The 16,990-nt window shown below is 40.1% G+C and overlaps 1 protein-coding gene across 2 annotated transcripts in view; it reads left to right on the top strand.

Moving 5' to 3' along the window:
• The window catches only part of UCHL5 (ubiquitin C-terminal hydrolase L5), a 58,268-nt gene that overhangs the window by 1,019 nt on the left and 40,259 nt on the right, over positions 1-16,990 (top strand). For both annotated transcript variants that reach the window (XM_082616587.1, XM_082616588.1), the window contains exons 2-3: positions 14,107-14,170; positions 15,846-15,951. In XM_082616587.1, the coding sequence (XP_082472713.1) occupies positions 14,107-14,170; positions 15,846-15,951 (170 nt within the window). The remainder of the gene's footprint in view (positions 1-14,106; positions 14,171-15,845; positions 15,952-16,990) is intronic.

Raw genomic sequence — 16,990 nt, 5'->3', positions numbered from 1 at the left:
GTATCGGGCATATAGTGTTTACCTGCTATGTCTGACACATTGGTAGGGTTTGGATATTTTTAATGTGAATAAAGCATGACTGCTGTTTAAAGAACTGACAAGCAAATTATAATATGGCGTATTAATTGCTACATTAGAGTAGGTACACACAGGTCGTGGAAGAGCACAGGCAGAAGGAAAGGCATCAACAGTAGCGGTGGTAAAGTATACGAGTTAGGGAACAGCTGGGAAAGTGACTAAAACATAATGTAACAGACTTCAGGAGTATTTCAATCCGAAACTGAAAAGATAAACAGGCCAGATTGTGTGTCATGTTGTGTAGTGTGGATTGCCCTGTAGTCCCTGGGGACTGAACTGTCAAAGATATTTCAAGGCTGAAATGATATTTTTATAATTTAAAAAGATTTACTACTTGTAGTGTGCAGGGTAGATTGGAATGAAGTAAGAGAAGCTAGAAGCCTCTTAAAATGGTCAGAATTTAAGATGATTGGCTCCACACATAAAGTAGTGATTTGGAGAGCAGGAGGTAGATTCAGTAATTTTTGGTATATTTAAATCCACAGGACTGTTACCTGCTGGGATGTAGGGAAAAAGAGGTGACAGTGACTCTAGTTTCTAGCTTGGGAGACTGGTGAAGTACAAGGACAAGAGAAGAGTAGGCTTGATGGACAAGAAAGTGGGTTCAGCTTTGGACATACACTGCGTTTGAGATGTCTGCAGGTTTTAGCCGTAAACTTTACCTTCAAAACCTTAACTATTATGACTGTTAGAGTTAACCTTAAGAAACGTTGTATCAGGCAAATTTGTTTATTTTAAAATTAGTCCATTCTGTTAACAGCTTTTGCTCCAATTTCATACGTGCAGAAAACTTGGAATTGAAAATGATTTAAATAAAAGCATGCATAAGAGACTGCCATGGCACTGCACCTTCTGTACCCGTGCAAATGAAAACTGAAACTGTAGTTATTAGACTGGTTTAATTAGCAGAAGAAGAACTTTGCAAAAAGTTAAATGATGGTAGTTGTATATCACCATCAGATGCTTCAAAGAGACTGAGTTTATTCCAGTCATTTTCTTTTTTCCTCATTCAGTTCATGGATTTAAAAAACCTTTGGGGGCTTCCCTGGTGGCGCAGTGGTTGAGAGTCCGCCTGCCGATGCAAGGGACACCTGTTTGTGCCCTAGTCCGGGAAGATCCCACATGCCGCGGAGCGGCTGGGCCCGTGGGCCGTGGCCGCTGAGCCTGCGCGTCCGGAGCCTGTGCTCCGCAACGGGAGAGGCCACAACAGTGAGAGGCCCGCGTACTGCAAAAAAAAAAAAAAAAAAAAAAAACCTTTGGAAGTTTATTCTTTCCAAAGTGAAACATCTTATTGTATTATGAATGCTATTGTAGATTTAAGTTTCTTCATTGAAGGGGAAATTATTTGTGAGTTCAGTGAATATATTAAATAAAATTTTTGGTGGAATATAACGTCATGGTAAAACAAAGTTCTTATTAAATTAAGAAACTGATGGAGCAGAAATATACTTTTAATTGGTACAATGCATACATAATTCATAAATGCAGCAAAGCAAACTAGGATAGTCTACTAATTAAAAATAGAGGCTGTATATTTCTGCTTCCAGCCAAGATAGAGTAACAGGGACTAGATTTACTACAACAAATCAGTGACCTCAGCTTTCCTTTCAAGAAACTAGAAAAAGATGAGTAAATTAAACCTAAAGTAAGCAGATAAAAGGAAGTAATAGAGATCAGAGTTGAAATTAGTAAAACAGAAAAGAGAAAAATAGCGGAGAAAGTCAATGAAACCAAAAGCTGGTTTCTCAAAGATCAATAAAATGCATAAATCTCTAGTCAGACTGATCAGGAGAAAGAGAGGAGACAGATGACCAGTATCAGGAATAAGAGAGATGATATCACTACAGATTCTACAGATTTTTTAAAAAAATTAAATAGTTATTTTTTTGCTGCATTGGGTCTTCGTTGCTGCGTGTGGGCTTTCTCTAGTTGCGTCGAGTGTGGGCTACTCTTTGTTGCAGTGCGCAGGCTTCTCATTGCAGTGGCTTCTCTTGTTGTGGAGCACAGGCTCTGGGCGTGAGGGCTTCAGTAGTTGTGGCACGTGGGCTCAGTAGTTGTGGCTCATGGGCTCTAGATCATAGGCTCAGTAGTTGTGGCTCACGGGCTTAGTTGCTCGGTGGCACGTGGGATCTTCCTGGACCATGGATCGAACCCATGTCCCCTGCGTTGGCAGGCGGATTCTTAACAACTGCACCACCAGGGAAGTCCCAGATTCTACAGATATTAAAAGGATAAGTGAATATTTTAATATTTATGCAAGTAAATTTGACAACTTGGATGACAAGTCCAGATTCCTTTAAAGACGCAAATTACCAAAGTTCACTCAAGGGGTAATAAATAAACGGTATAGCCTTATGTGTATTAAAGAAATTGAAATTGTAATTTAAAATTTTCCCACAAAGAAAACTCTAGCCAAAATGGCTTCACTAATAAATTCTGTCAAGTATTTAAGGGATAAGTAATACCATTTCTGCACAAGCTTTTCCAAAGACATTGGAGAGGAGGAAGTACTCCCCAACTCATTTTATGAAGGTCAGCATTATCCTAACACCCAAACCAGACAAAGACATTATAAGAAAAGGAAACTGCAGACCCATAGCCATCATCAACATAGATGCAGAAGTTCTAAACAAAATATTAGCAAATCAAATCCAATAATATATTAAATAAACAATATATCATGACTGAGAGGGGTCTATCCCAGGAATTCCGGGTTGGTTTTAACATTTGAGATTTACACCATATTAAACTAAACAAGAAAAACCATACGGTTAGATTATCTCAATAATTGCAAAAAGCATTTGAGAAAATCCAGCATCTGTTAAAGAATTATGAAATGTTAGATTTTACCCTGCTTGCCAGCTGACAAATGGGCCTGCCACTATTTTATAGATGCTGGCTGACAACTTCAGCTTTACAGCTAAAGGACTGTATTACTCTTGGCACAGTAGGCAACAGGAGATTCATGTTTGCATTGGTTCCCTTGTCCTTTAAGTCCATAGAAGTGGAGGTAGATGCTGTATGCATGAGTTTCTGTCATAGCTGAGAAACCCCCAACCTTAGGGAGCTCCCAATGTTAAAAGAGGCTGCTAGCAAACTTGCTCAACCTTTAGCTCTAGGGAGATACTATTATTATAGACAGCAATAAATCTTCCCTCTGCCCCAGAGGGAGAAAACATCTCTACCTTTCAAGTCTGTTTACTATTTTGACATCCTTGAAAAGACAGTTTTGAACAAATCTAGTAATTCCTCTCAGAAGACAAGCAGTAACAGAAACCCATTGAGAATTGTCAACCAACAAAACCCATCCTTTCTTTCTATACCAAATATGCCATTCCCTCAGCTACTCTGATTAATCTGACCTGACCTGCAGGGCTGGTACCAAATCTGTTTAATTTATCTCTTGGAGTGTTTTTGTTAGGGAGCCAGGTGACTTTTTCAAGTCTTTGTATCAACCTTTCCTCTTAGCTTAAGGCATTAACTCAGGTATAGCAGGGTGTATTCTGATTGCACAAGCTCTGCCTGGGTCTGCAGGGAAGAAGTCTAGAAGAATTCCATCACCCACAACAACTCAGGCCCCTGAGCTGAGGCAGATCTGAGTGACTTAGAGCCAATGTGGTGTTTCCTTTACGTGAAAGTCTGTTTCAGACACTTGTAAGGTGCATGTCACCTTGTTTTGGGGAGAGAGGCGAGTTAATGCCTGGCATTAATTAAAAGTATAGGCATTCACACAAGAAATAAAAGTATAGTTATGAGCACATGGTACGCTTGGAAGCAAGTGTTGATTATAATCGTTGGGGCCTCCAAAATGGAACCTTCTTATTAGGGGTACAAGTTAACAGTGCCTCCAACTTAGGGCTCCCTGTTCATTTCACATAATTGAGTCTAATCCTCATTTTTGGAGAGATTGCCTAAGAGCTGACAATGCGGTCTTTCCTATTTGGTCACATCACCGGCTAAATGACATTTGTCTGTGCCATGAAATAACTGAAAATGGGGTTGGGGAAGATATCAAGGGCTGTTTTTCATGGGAGGTGCAGAAGCTGGGCCCACACCTGCTGCTTCTGGTAGACCTGTTGATACGGTTAGGGGACTGGCAATCAATGTTGTCAGAACTGTGTGTTGCAAGATAGCATCCCTACGAGTCAACTAAATTTAAGGCACTGGCAACAGATTGGGAGAGCCTCACCAGAGTATTTTTCTTGGGGAGAAAGACTCCAGGTATATCGTTAAGAAAATTATTTTTAGAATTGGTTTTTGAATAGACTGTTTTATGGAGCCACCACTACTATAATACAGATGTGTTAGTCAAGATATAAATATTTTAAAACATTTTAATTTAAAAATTTATTTAATGTCCTATTAAGTAAAATCAATTTAATAAAAGCAGTGTTCTGGTTTGACAGATTATTTGGTCGTCCTATTTAAGACCCAGTTCAACTATTTTAAAATTATTTATTTAATTTTTTTGGCCGCGCGGCATGTGGGTTCTTTTTTTTTTTTTTTTATAACAAATTTAATCAGTTATACATATACATATGTTTCCATAACCCCTCCCTTTTGCGTCTCCCTCCCACCCTCCCTATCCCACCCCTCCAGGCGGTCACAAAGTACCGAGCTGACCTCCCTGTGCTATGCGGCTGCTTCCCACTAGCTATCTACCTCACGTTTGGTAGTGTATATATGTCCATGCCGCTCTTTCACTTTGTCACAGCTTACCCTTCCCCCTCCCCATATCCTCAAGTCCATTCTCTAGTAGGTCTGTGTCTTTATTCCTGTCTTACCCCTATGTTCTTCATGACATTTTTTTTTTCTTAAATTCCATATATATGTGTTAGCATACAGTATTTGTCTTTCTCTTTCTGACTTACTTCACTCTATGACAGACTCTAGGTCTATCCACCTCATTACAAATAGCTCAATTTCATTTCTTTTTATGGCTGAGTAATATTCCATTGTATATATGTGCCACATCTTCTTTATCCATTCATCCGATGATGGACACTTAGGTTGTTTCCATCTCCGGGCTATTGTAAATAGGGCTGCTATGAACATTTTGGTACATGTCTCTTTTTGAATTGTGGTTTTCTCAGGGTATATGCCCAGTAGTGGGATTGCTGGGTCATATGGTAGTTCTATTTGTAGTTTTTTAAGGAACCTCCATACCGTTCTCCATAGCGGCTGTACCAATTCACATTCCCACCAGCAGTGCAAGAGTGTTCCCTTTTTGCCACACCCTCTCCAGCATTTATTGTTTCTAGATTTTTTGATGATGGCCATTCTGACTGGTGTGAGATGATATCTCATTGTAGTTTTGATTTGCATTTCTCTAATGAGTAAAGATGTTGAGCATCCTTTCATGTGTTTGTTGGCAGTCTGTATATCTTCTGTGGAGAAATGTCTATTTAGGTCTTCTGCCCATTTTTGGATTGGGTTGTTTGTTTTTTTGTTATTGAGCTGCATGAGCTGCTTATAAATTTTGGAGATTAATCCTTTGTCAGTTGCTTCATTTGCAAATATTTTCTCCCATTCTGAGGGTTGTCTTTTGGTCTTGTTTATGGTTTCCTTTGCTGTGCAAAAGCTTTTAAGTTTCATTAGGTCCCATGTGTTTATTTTTGTCTTTATTTCCATTTCTCTAGGAGGTGGGTCTAAAAGGATCTTGCTGTGATTTATGTCATAGAGTGTTCTGCCTATGTTTTCCTCTAAGAGTTTGATAGTGTCTGGCCTTACATTTAGGTCTTTAATCCATTTTGAGCTTATTTTTGTGTATGGTGTTAGGGAGTGATCTAATCTCATACTTTTACATGTCCCTATCCAGTTTTCCCAGCACCACTTATTGAAGAGACTGTCCTTTCTCCACTGTACATTCCTGCCTCCTTTATCAAAGATAAGGTGACCATATGTCCGTGGGTTTAACTCTGGGCTTTCTATCCTGTTCCATTGATCTATCTTTCTGTTTTTGTGCCAGTACCATACTGTCTTGATTACTGTAGCTTTGTAGTATAGTCTGAAGTCAGGGAGCCTGATTCCTCCAGCTCCATTTTTCGTTCTCAAGATTGCTTTGGCTATTCGGGGTCTTTTGTGTTTCCATACAAATTGTGAAATTTTTTGTTCTAGTTCTGTGAAAAATGCCAGTGGTAGTTTGATAGGGATTGCATTGAACCTGTAGATTGCTTTGGGTAGTAGAGTCATTTTCACAATGTTGATTCTTCCAATCCAAGAACATGGTACATCTCTCCATCTATTTGTATCATCTTTAATTTCTTTCATCAGTGTCTTATAATTTTCTGCATACAGGTCTTTTGTGTCCTTAGGTAGGTTTATTCCTAGATATTTTATTCTTCTTGTTGCAATGGTAAATGGGAGTGTTTCCTTGATTTCACTTTCAGATTTTTCATCATCAGTATATAGGAATGCCAGAGATTTCTGTGCATTAATTTTGTATCCTGCAACTTTACCAAATTCATTGATTAACTCTAGTAGTTTTCTGGTAGCATCTTTAGGATTCTCTATGTATAGTATCATGTCATCTGCAAACAGTGACAGCTTTACTTCTTCTTTTCCAATTTGGATTCCTTTTATTTCCTTTTCTTCTCTGATTGCTGTGGCTAAAACTTCCAAAACTAGGTTGAATAAGAGTGGTGAAAGTGGGCAACCTTGTCTAGTTCCTGATCTTAGTGGAAATGGTTTCAGTTTTTCACCATTGAGGACGATGCTGGCTGTGGGTTTGTCATATATGGCCTTGATTAGGTTGAGGAAAGTTCCCTCTATGCCTACTTTCTGCAGGGTTTTTATCATAAATGGGTGTTGAATTTTGTCGAAAGCTTTCTCTGCATCTATTGAGATGATCATATGGTTTTTCTCCTTCAATTTGTTAATATGGTGTATCACGTTGATTGATTTGCGTATATTGAAGAATCCTTGCATTCCTGGAATAAACCCCACTTGATCATGGTGTATGATCCTTTTAATGTGCTGTTGGATTCTGTTTGCTAGTATTTTGTTGAGGATTTTTGCATCTATGTTCATCAGTGATATTGGCCTGTAGTTTTCTTTCTTTGTGACATCCTTGCCTGGTTTTGGTATCAAGGTGATGGTGGCCTCGTAGAATGAGTTTGGGAGTGTTCCTCCCTCTGCTATATTTTGGAAGAGTTTCAGAAGGATAGGTGTTAGCTCTTCTCTAAATGCTTGATAGAATTCGCCTGTGAAGCCATCTGGTCCTGGGCTTTTGTTTGTTGGAAGATTTTTTATCACAGTTTCAATTTCAGTGCTTGTGATTGGTCTGTTCATATTTTCTATTTCTTCCTGATTCAGTCTTGGCAGGTTGTGCATTTCTAAGAATTTGTCCATTTCTTCCAGGTTGTCCATTTTATTGGCATAGAGTTGCTTATAGTAATCTCTCATGATCTTTTGTATTTCTGTAGTGTCAGTTGTTACTTCTCCTTTTTCATTTCTAATTCTATTGATTTGAGTCTTCTCCCTTTTTTTCTTGATGAGTCTGGCTAATGGTTTATCAATTTTGTTTATCTTCTCAAAGAACCAGCTTTTAGTTTTATTGATCTTTGCTATCGTTTCCTTCATTTCTTTTTCATTTATTTCTGATCTGATTTTTATGATTTCTTTCCTTCTGCTAACTTTGGGATGTTTTTGTTCTTCTTTCTCTAATTGCTTTAGGTGCAAGGTTAGGTTGTTTATTCGAGATGTTTCCTGTTTCTTAAGGTGGGATTGTATTGCTATAAACTTCCCTCTTAGAACTGCTTTTGCTGCATCCCATAGGTTTTGGGTCGTCATGTCTCCATTGTCATTTGTTTCTAGGTATTTTTTAAATTCCTCTTTGATTTCTTCAGTGATCACTTCGTTATTAAGTAGTGTATTGTTTAGCCTCCATGTGTTTGTATATTTTACAGCTCTTTTCCTGTAATTGATATCTAGTCTCATAGCATTGTGGTCGGAAAAGATGCTTGATACAATTTCAATTTTCTTAAATTTACCAAGGCTTGATTTGTGACCCAAGATATGATCTATCCTGGAGAATGTTCCATGAGCACTTGAGAAAAATGTGTATTCTGTTGTTTTTGGATGGAATGTCCTATAAATATCAATTAATTCCATCTTGTTTAATGTATCATTTAAAGCTTGTGTTTCCTTATTTATTTTCATTTTGGATGATCTGTCCATTGGTGAAAGTGGGGTGTTAAAGTCCCCTACTATGATTGTGTTACTGTCGATTTCTCCTTTTATGGCTGTTAGTATTTGCCTTATGTATTGAGGTGCTCCTATGTTTGGTGCATAAATATTTACAATTGTTATATCTTCTTCTTGGATCGATCCCTTGATCATTATGTAGTGTCCTTCTTTGTCTCTTCTAGTAGTCCTTATTTTAAAGTCTATTTTGTCTGATATGAGAATTGCTACTCCAGCTTTCTTTTGGTTTCCATTTGCATGGAATATCTTTTTCCATCCCCTTACTTTCAGTCTGTATGTGTCTCTAGGTCTGAAGTGGGTCTCTTGTAGACAGCATATAGATGGGTCTTGTTTTTGTATCCATTCAGCCACTCTGTGTCTTTTGGTGGGAGCATTTAGTCCATTTACATTTAAGGTAATTATCAATATGTATGTTCCTATTCCCATTTTCTTAATTGTTTTGGGTTCATTATTGTAGGTATATTCCTTCTGTTGTGTTTCTTGCCTAGAGAAGTTCCTTTAGCATTTGTTGTAAAGCTGGTTTGGTGGTGCTGAACTCTCGCAGCTTTTGCTTGTCTGTAAACGTTTTAATTTCTCCATCAAATCTGAATGAGATCCTTGCTGGGTAGAGTAATCTTGGTTGCAGGTTTTTCTCCTTCATCACTTTAAGTATGTCCTGCCACTCCCTTCTGGCTTGTAGAGTTTCTGCTGAGAGATCAGCTGTTATCCTGATGGGGATTCCCTTGTGTGTTATTTGTTGTTTTTGCCTTGCTGCTTTTAATATGATTTCTTTGTGTTTAATTTTTGACAGTTTGATTAATATGTGTCTTGGCGTATTTCTCCTTGGATTTATTCTGTATGGGACTCTCTGTGCCTCCTGGACTTGATTAACTATTTCCTTTCCCATATTAGGGAAGTTTTCAACTATAATCTCTTCAAATATTTTCTCAGTCCCTTTCTTTTTCTCTTCTTCTTCTGGAACCCCTATAATTCGAATGTTGGTGCGTTTAATGTTGTCCCAGAGGTCTCTGAGACTGTCCTCTGTTCTTTTCATTCTTTTTTCTTTATTTTTCTCTGCAGCAGTTATTTCCACTATTTTATCTTCCACCTCACTTATCCGTTCCTCTGCCTCAGTTATTCTGCTATTGATCCCATCTAGAGTATTTTTTATTTCATTTATTGTGTTTTTAATCGATGCTTGATTCATCTTTAGTTCTTCTAGGTCCTTGTTAACTGTTTCTTGCATTTTGTCTATTCTATTTCCAAGATTTTGGATCTGGGAAATAGAATCTTGGATCATCTTTACCATCATTATTCTGAATTCTTTTTCAGGTAGAGTGCCTATTACCTCTTCATTTGTTAGGTCTGGTGGGTTTTTATCTTGCTCCTTCTCCTGCTGTGTGTTTTTCTGTCTTCTCATTTTGCTTATGTTACTGTGTTTGGGGTCTCCTTTTTGCAGGCTGCAGGTTCGTAGTTCCTGTTGTTTTTGGTGTCTGTCCCCAGTGGCTAAGGTTGGTTTAGTGGGTTGTGTAGGCTTCCTGGTGGAGGGGACTAGTGCCTGTGTTCTGGTGGATGAGGCTGGATCTTGTCTTTCTGGTGGGCAGGTCCACGTCTGGTGGTGTGTTTTGGGGTGTCTGTGGACTTTTTATGATTTTAGGCCACCTCTCTGCTAATGGGTGGCGTTGTGTTCCTGTCTTGCTAGTTGTTTGGCTCAGGGTGTCCAGCACTGTAGCCTGCTGGTCGTTGAGTGAAGCTGGGTGCTGGTGTTGAGATGGAGATCTCTGGAAGACTTTTGCTGTTTGATATTATGTGGAGCTGGGAGGTCTCTTGTGGACCAGTGTCCTGAAGTTGGCTCTCCCACCTCAGAGGCACAGCACTGACTCCGGGCTCCTCAATTTGGGATGATGTGTTGTCTATTCATGTATTCCACAGATGCAGGATACATCAAGTTGATTGTGGAGCTTTAATCCGCTGCTTCTGAGGCTGCTGGGAGAGGTTTCCCTTTCTCTTCTTTGTTCTCACAGCTCCTGGGTCTCAGCTTTGGATTTGGCCCCGCCTCTGCGTGTAGGTAGCCGGAGGGCGTCTGCTCTTCGCTCAGATAGGACAGGGTTAAAGGAGCAGCCTCTTCGGGGACTCTGGCTCACTCAGGCCGGGAGGGAGGGAGGGGCACGGAGTGCGGGGCGAGCCTGCAGTGGCAAAGGTCGGCGTGACGTTGCACCAGCCCGAGGCGCGCCGTGCGTTCTCCCAGGGAAGCCGCCCCTGGATCCCGGGACCCCGGCAGTGGCGGGCTGCACAGGCTCCCGGAAGGGCGGTGTGGGCAGTGACCTGTGCTCGCACACAGGCTTCTTGGCAGCGGCAGCAGCAGCCCCAGCGTCCCACGCCCGTCACTGGGCTCCGCGCTTTCAGTCGCGACTCGCGCCCGTCTGTGGAGCCCCTTTAAGCAGCGCTCTTAATCCCCTCTCCTCGCGCACCAGGAAACCAAGAGGGAAGAAAAAGTCTCTTGCCTCTTCGGCAGCTCCAGAGTTTTCACGGACTCCCTCCCGGCTAGCTGTGGCACATTAGCCCCCTTCAGGCTGAGTTCTCGCCGCCAGCCCCAGTCCTCTCCCTGCGCTCTGACCGAAGCCCGAGCCTCAGCTTCCAGCGCTGCGCGCCCCGGCGGGCGAGCAGACAAGCCTCTCGGGCTGGTGAGTGCCGCTCGGCACCGATCCTCTGTGTGCGGATCTCTCCGCTTTGCCCTACCCAGGTATGTGGGGAGTTTCTTGCCTTTTGGGAGGTCTGGGGTCTTCTGCCAGCGTTCAGTAGGTGTTCTGTAGGAGTTGTTCCACGTGTAGCTGTATTTCTGGTGTATCCGTGGGGAGGAAGGTGATCTCCGCGTCTTACTCTTCCGCCATCTTACCCGGAAGTAGGCATGTGGGTTCTTAATTCCCTGACTAGGGTTCAAACCCGAGCCCCTTGCGTTGGAAGCAGGGAGTCTTACCCACTGGACCGCCAGGGAAGTCCCCCAGTTTAACTATACATTAAAGTTTTTTCTGATCAGCAAGGATAGTTGGCTACCTCTTAACTTCCAGAAGGCATCCCGTGTACCTTTTATATGCAAAATATGCAGACTGCACTGCCTTTGAGTTATATGAGCTTGTTTCCTACTAGGTTGAAGTTCTTAAGTGTTGTTAAAATAGTTTATTATTTCCTGTCCTTGGTAGGGCCTAATACCATGCTTGGCACATACTTTCAACCTGTGGTTGGTTGATTCCGCGGACCCAGAACCCGTTGGATACAGAGGGCTGAATGTATTTGTTAAATACCAGTGAATCGTTAACTTTTTAAAGCCTACCCCCCACCCCACTCAACTTTTTACTTAATATATATTAGAGGAATCAGCATGGTGATTCTTTGTGTTTGGTATTTGAGAACATATACCTCACAAGAATTGTGTGGATTGGATGAAGCAGGTAGTATTCTTGTTTTAAACATGAGGAAAGTGAGGCTCAAAGACATGCTCTCACTCAAGGTAAAGAACTTAAAGGCAGTGCTAGGATTACAGCCCAGTTCTCTTGAATCATTGCTTATTTCTCTTTCCATTATACCATGCATTATTTGAAATTGAATGTACACAAGGGGATTATTAGAATTGAATGTATATAAGGAGATAGATGCTAACAGTTAAGTACTATGTTTTCCTTACACAGAGATGTGTATGTGTCTAACATAAGGCTATTTAAACAGTGTCACCACTTGAAATTATACCTTTGCAGAAGATTTTGGGGCTCTTTTAATTCAGTGGCTTTTGTTGTGTTTTTGTATGATATGTGCAATGTTTTAACATTTGGCCTTTTTACAGTTGATTTCCAATAGCATAACCAATGTTAACAAGCGCATTAGTGTTCTTTTGTGCCCTTTCTTGATACACGTATAAATACAGGTTCACGCTTAAACAAGCTTTTTTTCCCAACTTAATGTATGTGGACGTCTAGCAACCTGTTCTAGACATTCAGGTTGTCTCTAGTTCTTCTCTACTACAAATAACGAAGTAACTCTCCTTGTACCTGTATCTTTAATGCTTGGGTGGGAGCTAATAGATATTTGCTGAGCAGAGCAAATTGAGGTACTGAATGGTATGAATGCCCAAAGTCACATAGTTGGTTGGTCCAGTATTTTTTTTTTTTAAAGCACAGATTTTTGCATGTGATCTAAAGGCTTCTCCAGCACTCACTTGAAAATAATCTGGAACAATAGAAAGTGCCCAGACTTTGGAACCAGACATGGGTTTTAATTAACTTTTTGGCATATATTAGTTGTAGTGAATTTAGATAAGACACCTAGCATCCCTAAGCCTCTTCCATGTAATACCTTCCTTGCAGGGATTAGAGAAAATGCACTCAAAGCACTTTACACATTGCAGTTACTGGTAACTACGGCTGTTTTTTCCTGTTGTGGTCATAATGCTACCTGACATTTAATGGATCCTTAAAGTGTGCCGAGGCATTGTATTAAATGTATCTCATGCATAATAAATTACCTTATGAGATAGTAAGTTATCTCATTTATTTCTCACAACAGCTCTATGCGTATGGGGAACAGAGAGCTTCAGTGGTCATACAGCCGGTAAATGGAGGAGCCATGGTTCAAACCTTGGCAGTTTGGAGGCCAGGCTCTTAACCAGTACGCCATTACCACCATATGAACTACTAGAGCACAGTTCTCGACCTTGGTACTCTTGGCTTGCCTTGCAGGGATTAGACACTTTGGGCCCGATAATTCATTTTGTCTTGACACTTCGGGGCAGGTAATTCTGTGTTGTCAGGGGCTATTCTGTGCAATGTAGGATGTTCAGTGTCTCTGGCCTCTACCTACTAGATGCTACCTCCCCGCCCCGCAAGTGACAGTAGTGACAGTAAAAATGTCTTCAGACATTTTGAGATGTTCCCTGGCGGGGGTGCGGGGTGCAGAGGCATAAAAAAAATCATCCTGGTTGAGAACCACTGTTGTAGAACATATTTGGGGGACTCTGATGTAGTTGGTATTAAATTTTTAAAATATAGAATTGGAATTTAGGAAAAGGGTCAGAACTAAATAGTGTTCTGAAATTCACTGTTAAGTGGTAGCTATTTATTACCACTTTATTTATTTTTAAATTTATTTTATTTTATTATTTATTTTTGGCTGCGTTGGGTCTTTGTTGCTGTGTGCGGGCTTTCTCTAGTTGCAGCGAGCGGGGGCTACTCTTCGTTGCGGTGCGCGGGCTTCTCATTGCGGTGGCTTCTCTTGTTGCGGAGCACGGGCTCTAGGCACGCGGGCTTCAGTAGTTGTGGCTTGTGGGCTCTAGAGCGCAGGCTCAGTAGTTGTGGCACACGAGCTTAGTTGCTCCGCGACATGTGGGATCTTCCCGGACCAGGGCTTGAGCCCGTGTCCCCTGCATTGGCGGGCGGATTCTCAGCCACTGCGCCACCAGGGAAGCCCCTATTACCACTTTAAAAATAAAGTGTACAGTAAGGAAAAAAGGGGACTGTGGGCAGAGCTGTGGAAGCATAGCAGCTGAGTGAAGGGAGTGGATGAAGAGGAGCCAGAGATTGAGAGAGACTGAGAAGTAGCCATGGGGTGGTGTTCCAGTGAAAATAAATCTTGAAACTTTTTAAAGTTGTCAAAGGAATATACTCCCACTGTAATAATTAGGAAATAGTAAAGGTAGGACTAGGATTTGACTGTGAGCTTTATCAGTTTTACCATTTTAATTTGTCATGTCTTATTGCCCCCAAATGTGCTTTTCTTTCAGTTAATATTTTATTTAATGGTGAAGGAAAAAAAATGAGTTATTTTGTCTTCTGAAGAAATAATTTCTTATTTCAGGTTGCCGAGGAGCCCAAGTAGAAGAAATATGGAGTTTAGAGCCTGAGAATTTTGAAAAATTAAAGTAAGTATGTTTTTACTTACGTTAAAAGTAATATGTCTATACTTAAGCAAAGTTTCATGAGTTTATTTTACTTGGGTTACCTTAGGCTGAACACATTATCTCCTTTAAGATTTTTTTCAATTGTGTGAGGTAGGTATTATTCCCATTTTATAACCAAGAACCTGAGGCTCATAGATGAGTAATTTGCAAGGGATTCAAAACTAAGTCTCTGTAATTCCATATCAACAAAGTACTGATAAGTTGATTTTTTTACAACTTTCAGTTATAGATCAATACTGTTAGAACATGGAACACATTTTAATATAAAACACATGAATAATAGCCCAGTCTACAAAACTATATTTGACAGATAATGTATATTAATAGTAATTCAGAACTTAAAAAAAATAATTTATTTTTGGCTGTGTTGGGTCTTCATGCTGCACGCAGGCTTTCTCTAGTCGCGGTGAGCGGGGGCCACCCTTCGTTGCGGTGCGCGGGCTTCTTATTGCGGTGGCTTCTCATTGCAGAGCACGGTCTCTAGGTGCGTGGGTTCAGTAGTTGTGGCTCATGGGCTCTAGAGCGCAGGCTCAGTAGTTGTGGCGCACGGACTTAGTTGCTCCGCGGCATGTGGGATCTTCCCGGACCAGGGCTTGAACCCATGTCCGCTGCATTGGCCGGCGGACTCTCAACCACTGCGCCACCAGGGAAGTCCCAGAACATTTTTTTATACATTATTACATTGCTTCTTGGGGAGGTTACAGTTCAGATTCCAAATGCTGATGCCAGGAAGTACCTTCCTCTTACTCTGTCCTTCTGATTTCTCTGGGCCTTTCCTTAACCCCCAACCTCCAGGCATTGACCCTGGATTGCAAGTGGAGGGCTAAGGAGTTTTCACTGTGGGGAGCATTCTTAGGTCCTGGAATGGGGACTGTAGGGATATGTTTTTTATAGTAAGGAGACAGTTCCCTCCCCCCTATTTTCTTCTTCCCCACAAAGTGAGTAGTCATTTTAGATGGAATAAGAGAGAAATTCTGGCTGGATGATCAGGGAAGGTTAATTAAAGGTGCATCATTTGACCTGCCTTTAAGCAATAGGAAAGATTTTTGTTGCATGGAAGGCAGTGGTGAAAGATAGACTGGAGAGAATCCTAAAGTGGTGATTTAACGGTTTGTGGGCAACAACCCTTCCTTTGGGGAGGTGGTGATTTCATTATGTGTGAGATGCAACATCCAGTCATACTGTAGTGTGATGGTTGCTCATGCATCCAATAATTATATGAAGGCGACATCCTATATTTCATAGTATTTATGCTAGCAGCCATTTATCTGTAAACATCCTATGTGAACATGTATATCAGAATTCAGTCTAGAGTTAACAGCTTCTTCTAGTTTTGCTGTGTTCTTTCTGTTTTTAAGTGAGGTAATATAAGGTAGAATTGAATAATGCACAGATTTGAGATTATTCCTTTCATTATAATTCCATTTTAATTGATGTATTTTTAAAAAATTTTGTTAGCCGTGTCTTGGGCAACATTCTAGTAACTATGAACAGCAATAGAAATCTTTAAAAAATTTCTCAAATTTACTTCATTTGCATTGTATTTGTTAAGTAAATGACCAAAACTTAACATATTGACAGTGTGTTAAAAGAAGCAAGGTTTGGTGTCACTAATTCGTATTTTTTTGTTTTGTAGGCCAGTTCATGGGTTGATTTTTCTTTTCAAGTGGCAGCCAGGAGAAGAACCAGCAGGCTCTGTGGTTCAGGACTCCAGACTTGACACGATTTTTTTTGCCAAGCAGGTATGGTCCTTGGATACTGTGGAGTCTCAAGAGCAACCCTCTTTACAAACAGCACTCTTCCACCTGTGTCTCTAGTGTAGCAGTTCTCAAACTTCTTGGTCCTAGGACTCCTTCACATTCTTAAAAATTATTGAGATCCCCAAAGACCTTCTGTTTATATGGGTTATATTTATTAGTATTTATCAGTTAGACATTAAAACTGAGACATTTAAAATATTTATTAATTGCTTTAAAAGTAACAATAAATTCACTACATGTTAATGATAATGTATTTTTTTAATGAAACGTAAATATCTTTACCAAAGCAAAAGAGTAGTGAGTGCATTATTTTACATTTTTGTAAATATCTTTAATGTCTGGCTTAATATTAAGCACACAGCTGGATTCTCCTATCAGCTTCTTTATTCAGTCTGTTGCAGTGTTTTCATTTTGTTTTGTTTTTGGTTGAAGTATATGATTTAGTCTCACACATATGTGTAGTGGAGAGGGAGAAGTATGTTAATTTCTTTTCCAGGAAATTATGGATATTCTTTGATATTATATCAAAACTCCAGAAATGTTCCTCTCCTAAAGATTGGTTGCAGTGTGAAATCTGAGATCATATTAATGAACTTTGTACTTTGATATATAAAAATCCTTTGGTTTATCTTGCTCTTCAAAAGGATCTTTTACTCTTGGAGGATCTTATAACATTATGCACTGGTCATTTTGAAAGTTTACCGACTTAGGCAGATTTTCTATATGTTGACATATGATTATATATGTTATCAACGAGTCACATTTGTTAATATCAGCATCTGTATCATTAGGAGAATTGATAAGTATCCTGAAACTTTTAAACTCACAGTGGTGGATCTATGGATCTGAATCTTACAAAATTCTAATTTTCACTTGAGAATTCAAACCTTATGAAGGGCAACAAATACTATCAGATGTTTTCCTTGAAGTGACAGACTCATTTCACTCATTTTCAAGAATATATCTGCCAGATACCGTCTGAACAACCGTATTTGTCACTGTATGTCCTTTCAAGTAAAAA

The sequence above is a fragment of the Mesoplodon mirus genome (genome assembly GCF_964341445.2).
Source record: "Mesoplodon mirus genome assembly, chromosome: 3".
NCBI classification, from domain to species: domain Eukaryota; kingdom Metazoa; phylum Chordata; class Mammalia; order Artiodactyla; family Ziphiidae; genus Mesoplodon; species Mesoplodon mirus.
The sequence above is the reverse complement of the archived record's forward strand: the minus strand, read 5'-3'. Positions and strand labels throughout refer to the sequence as shown.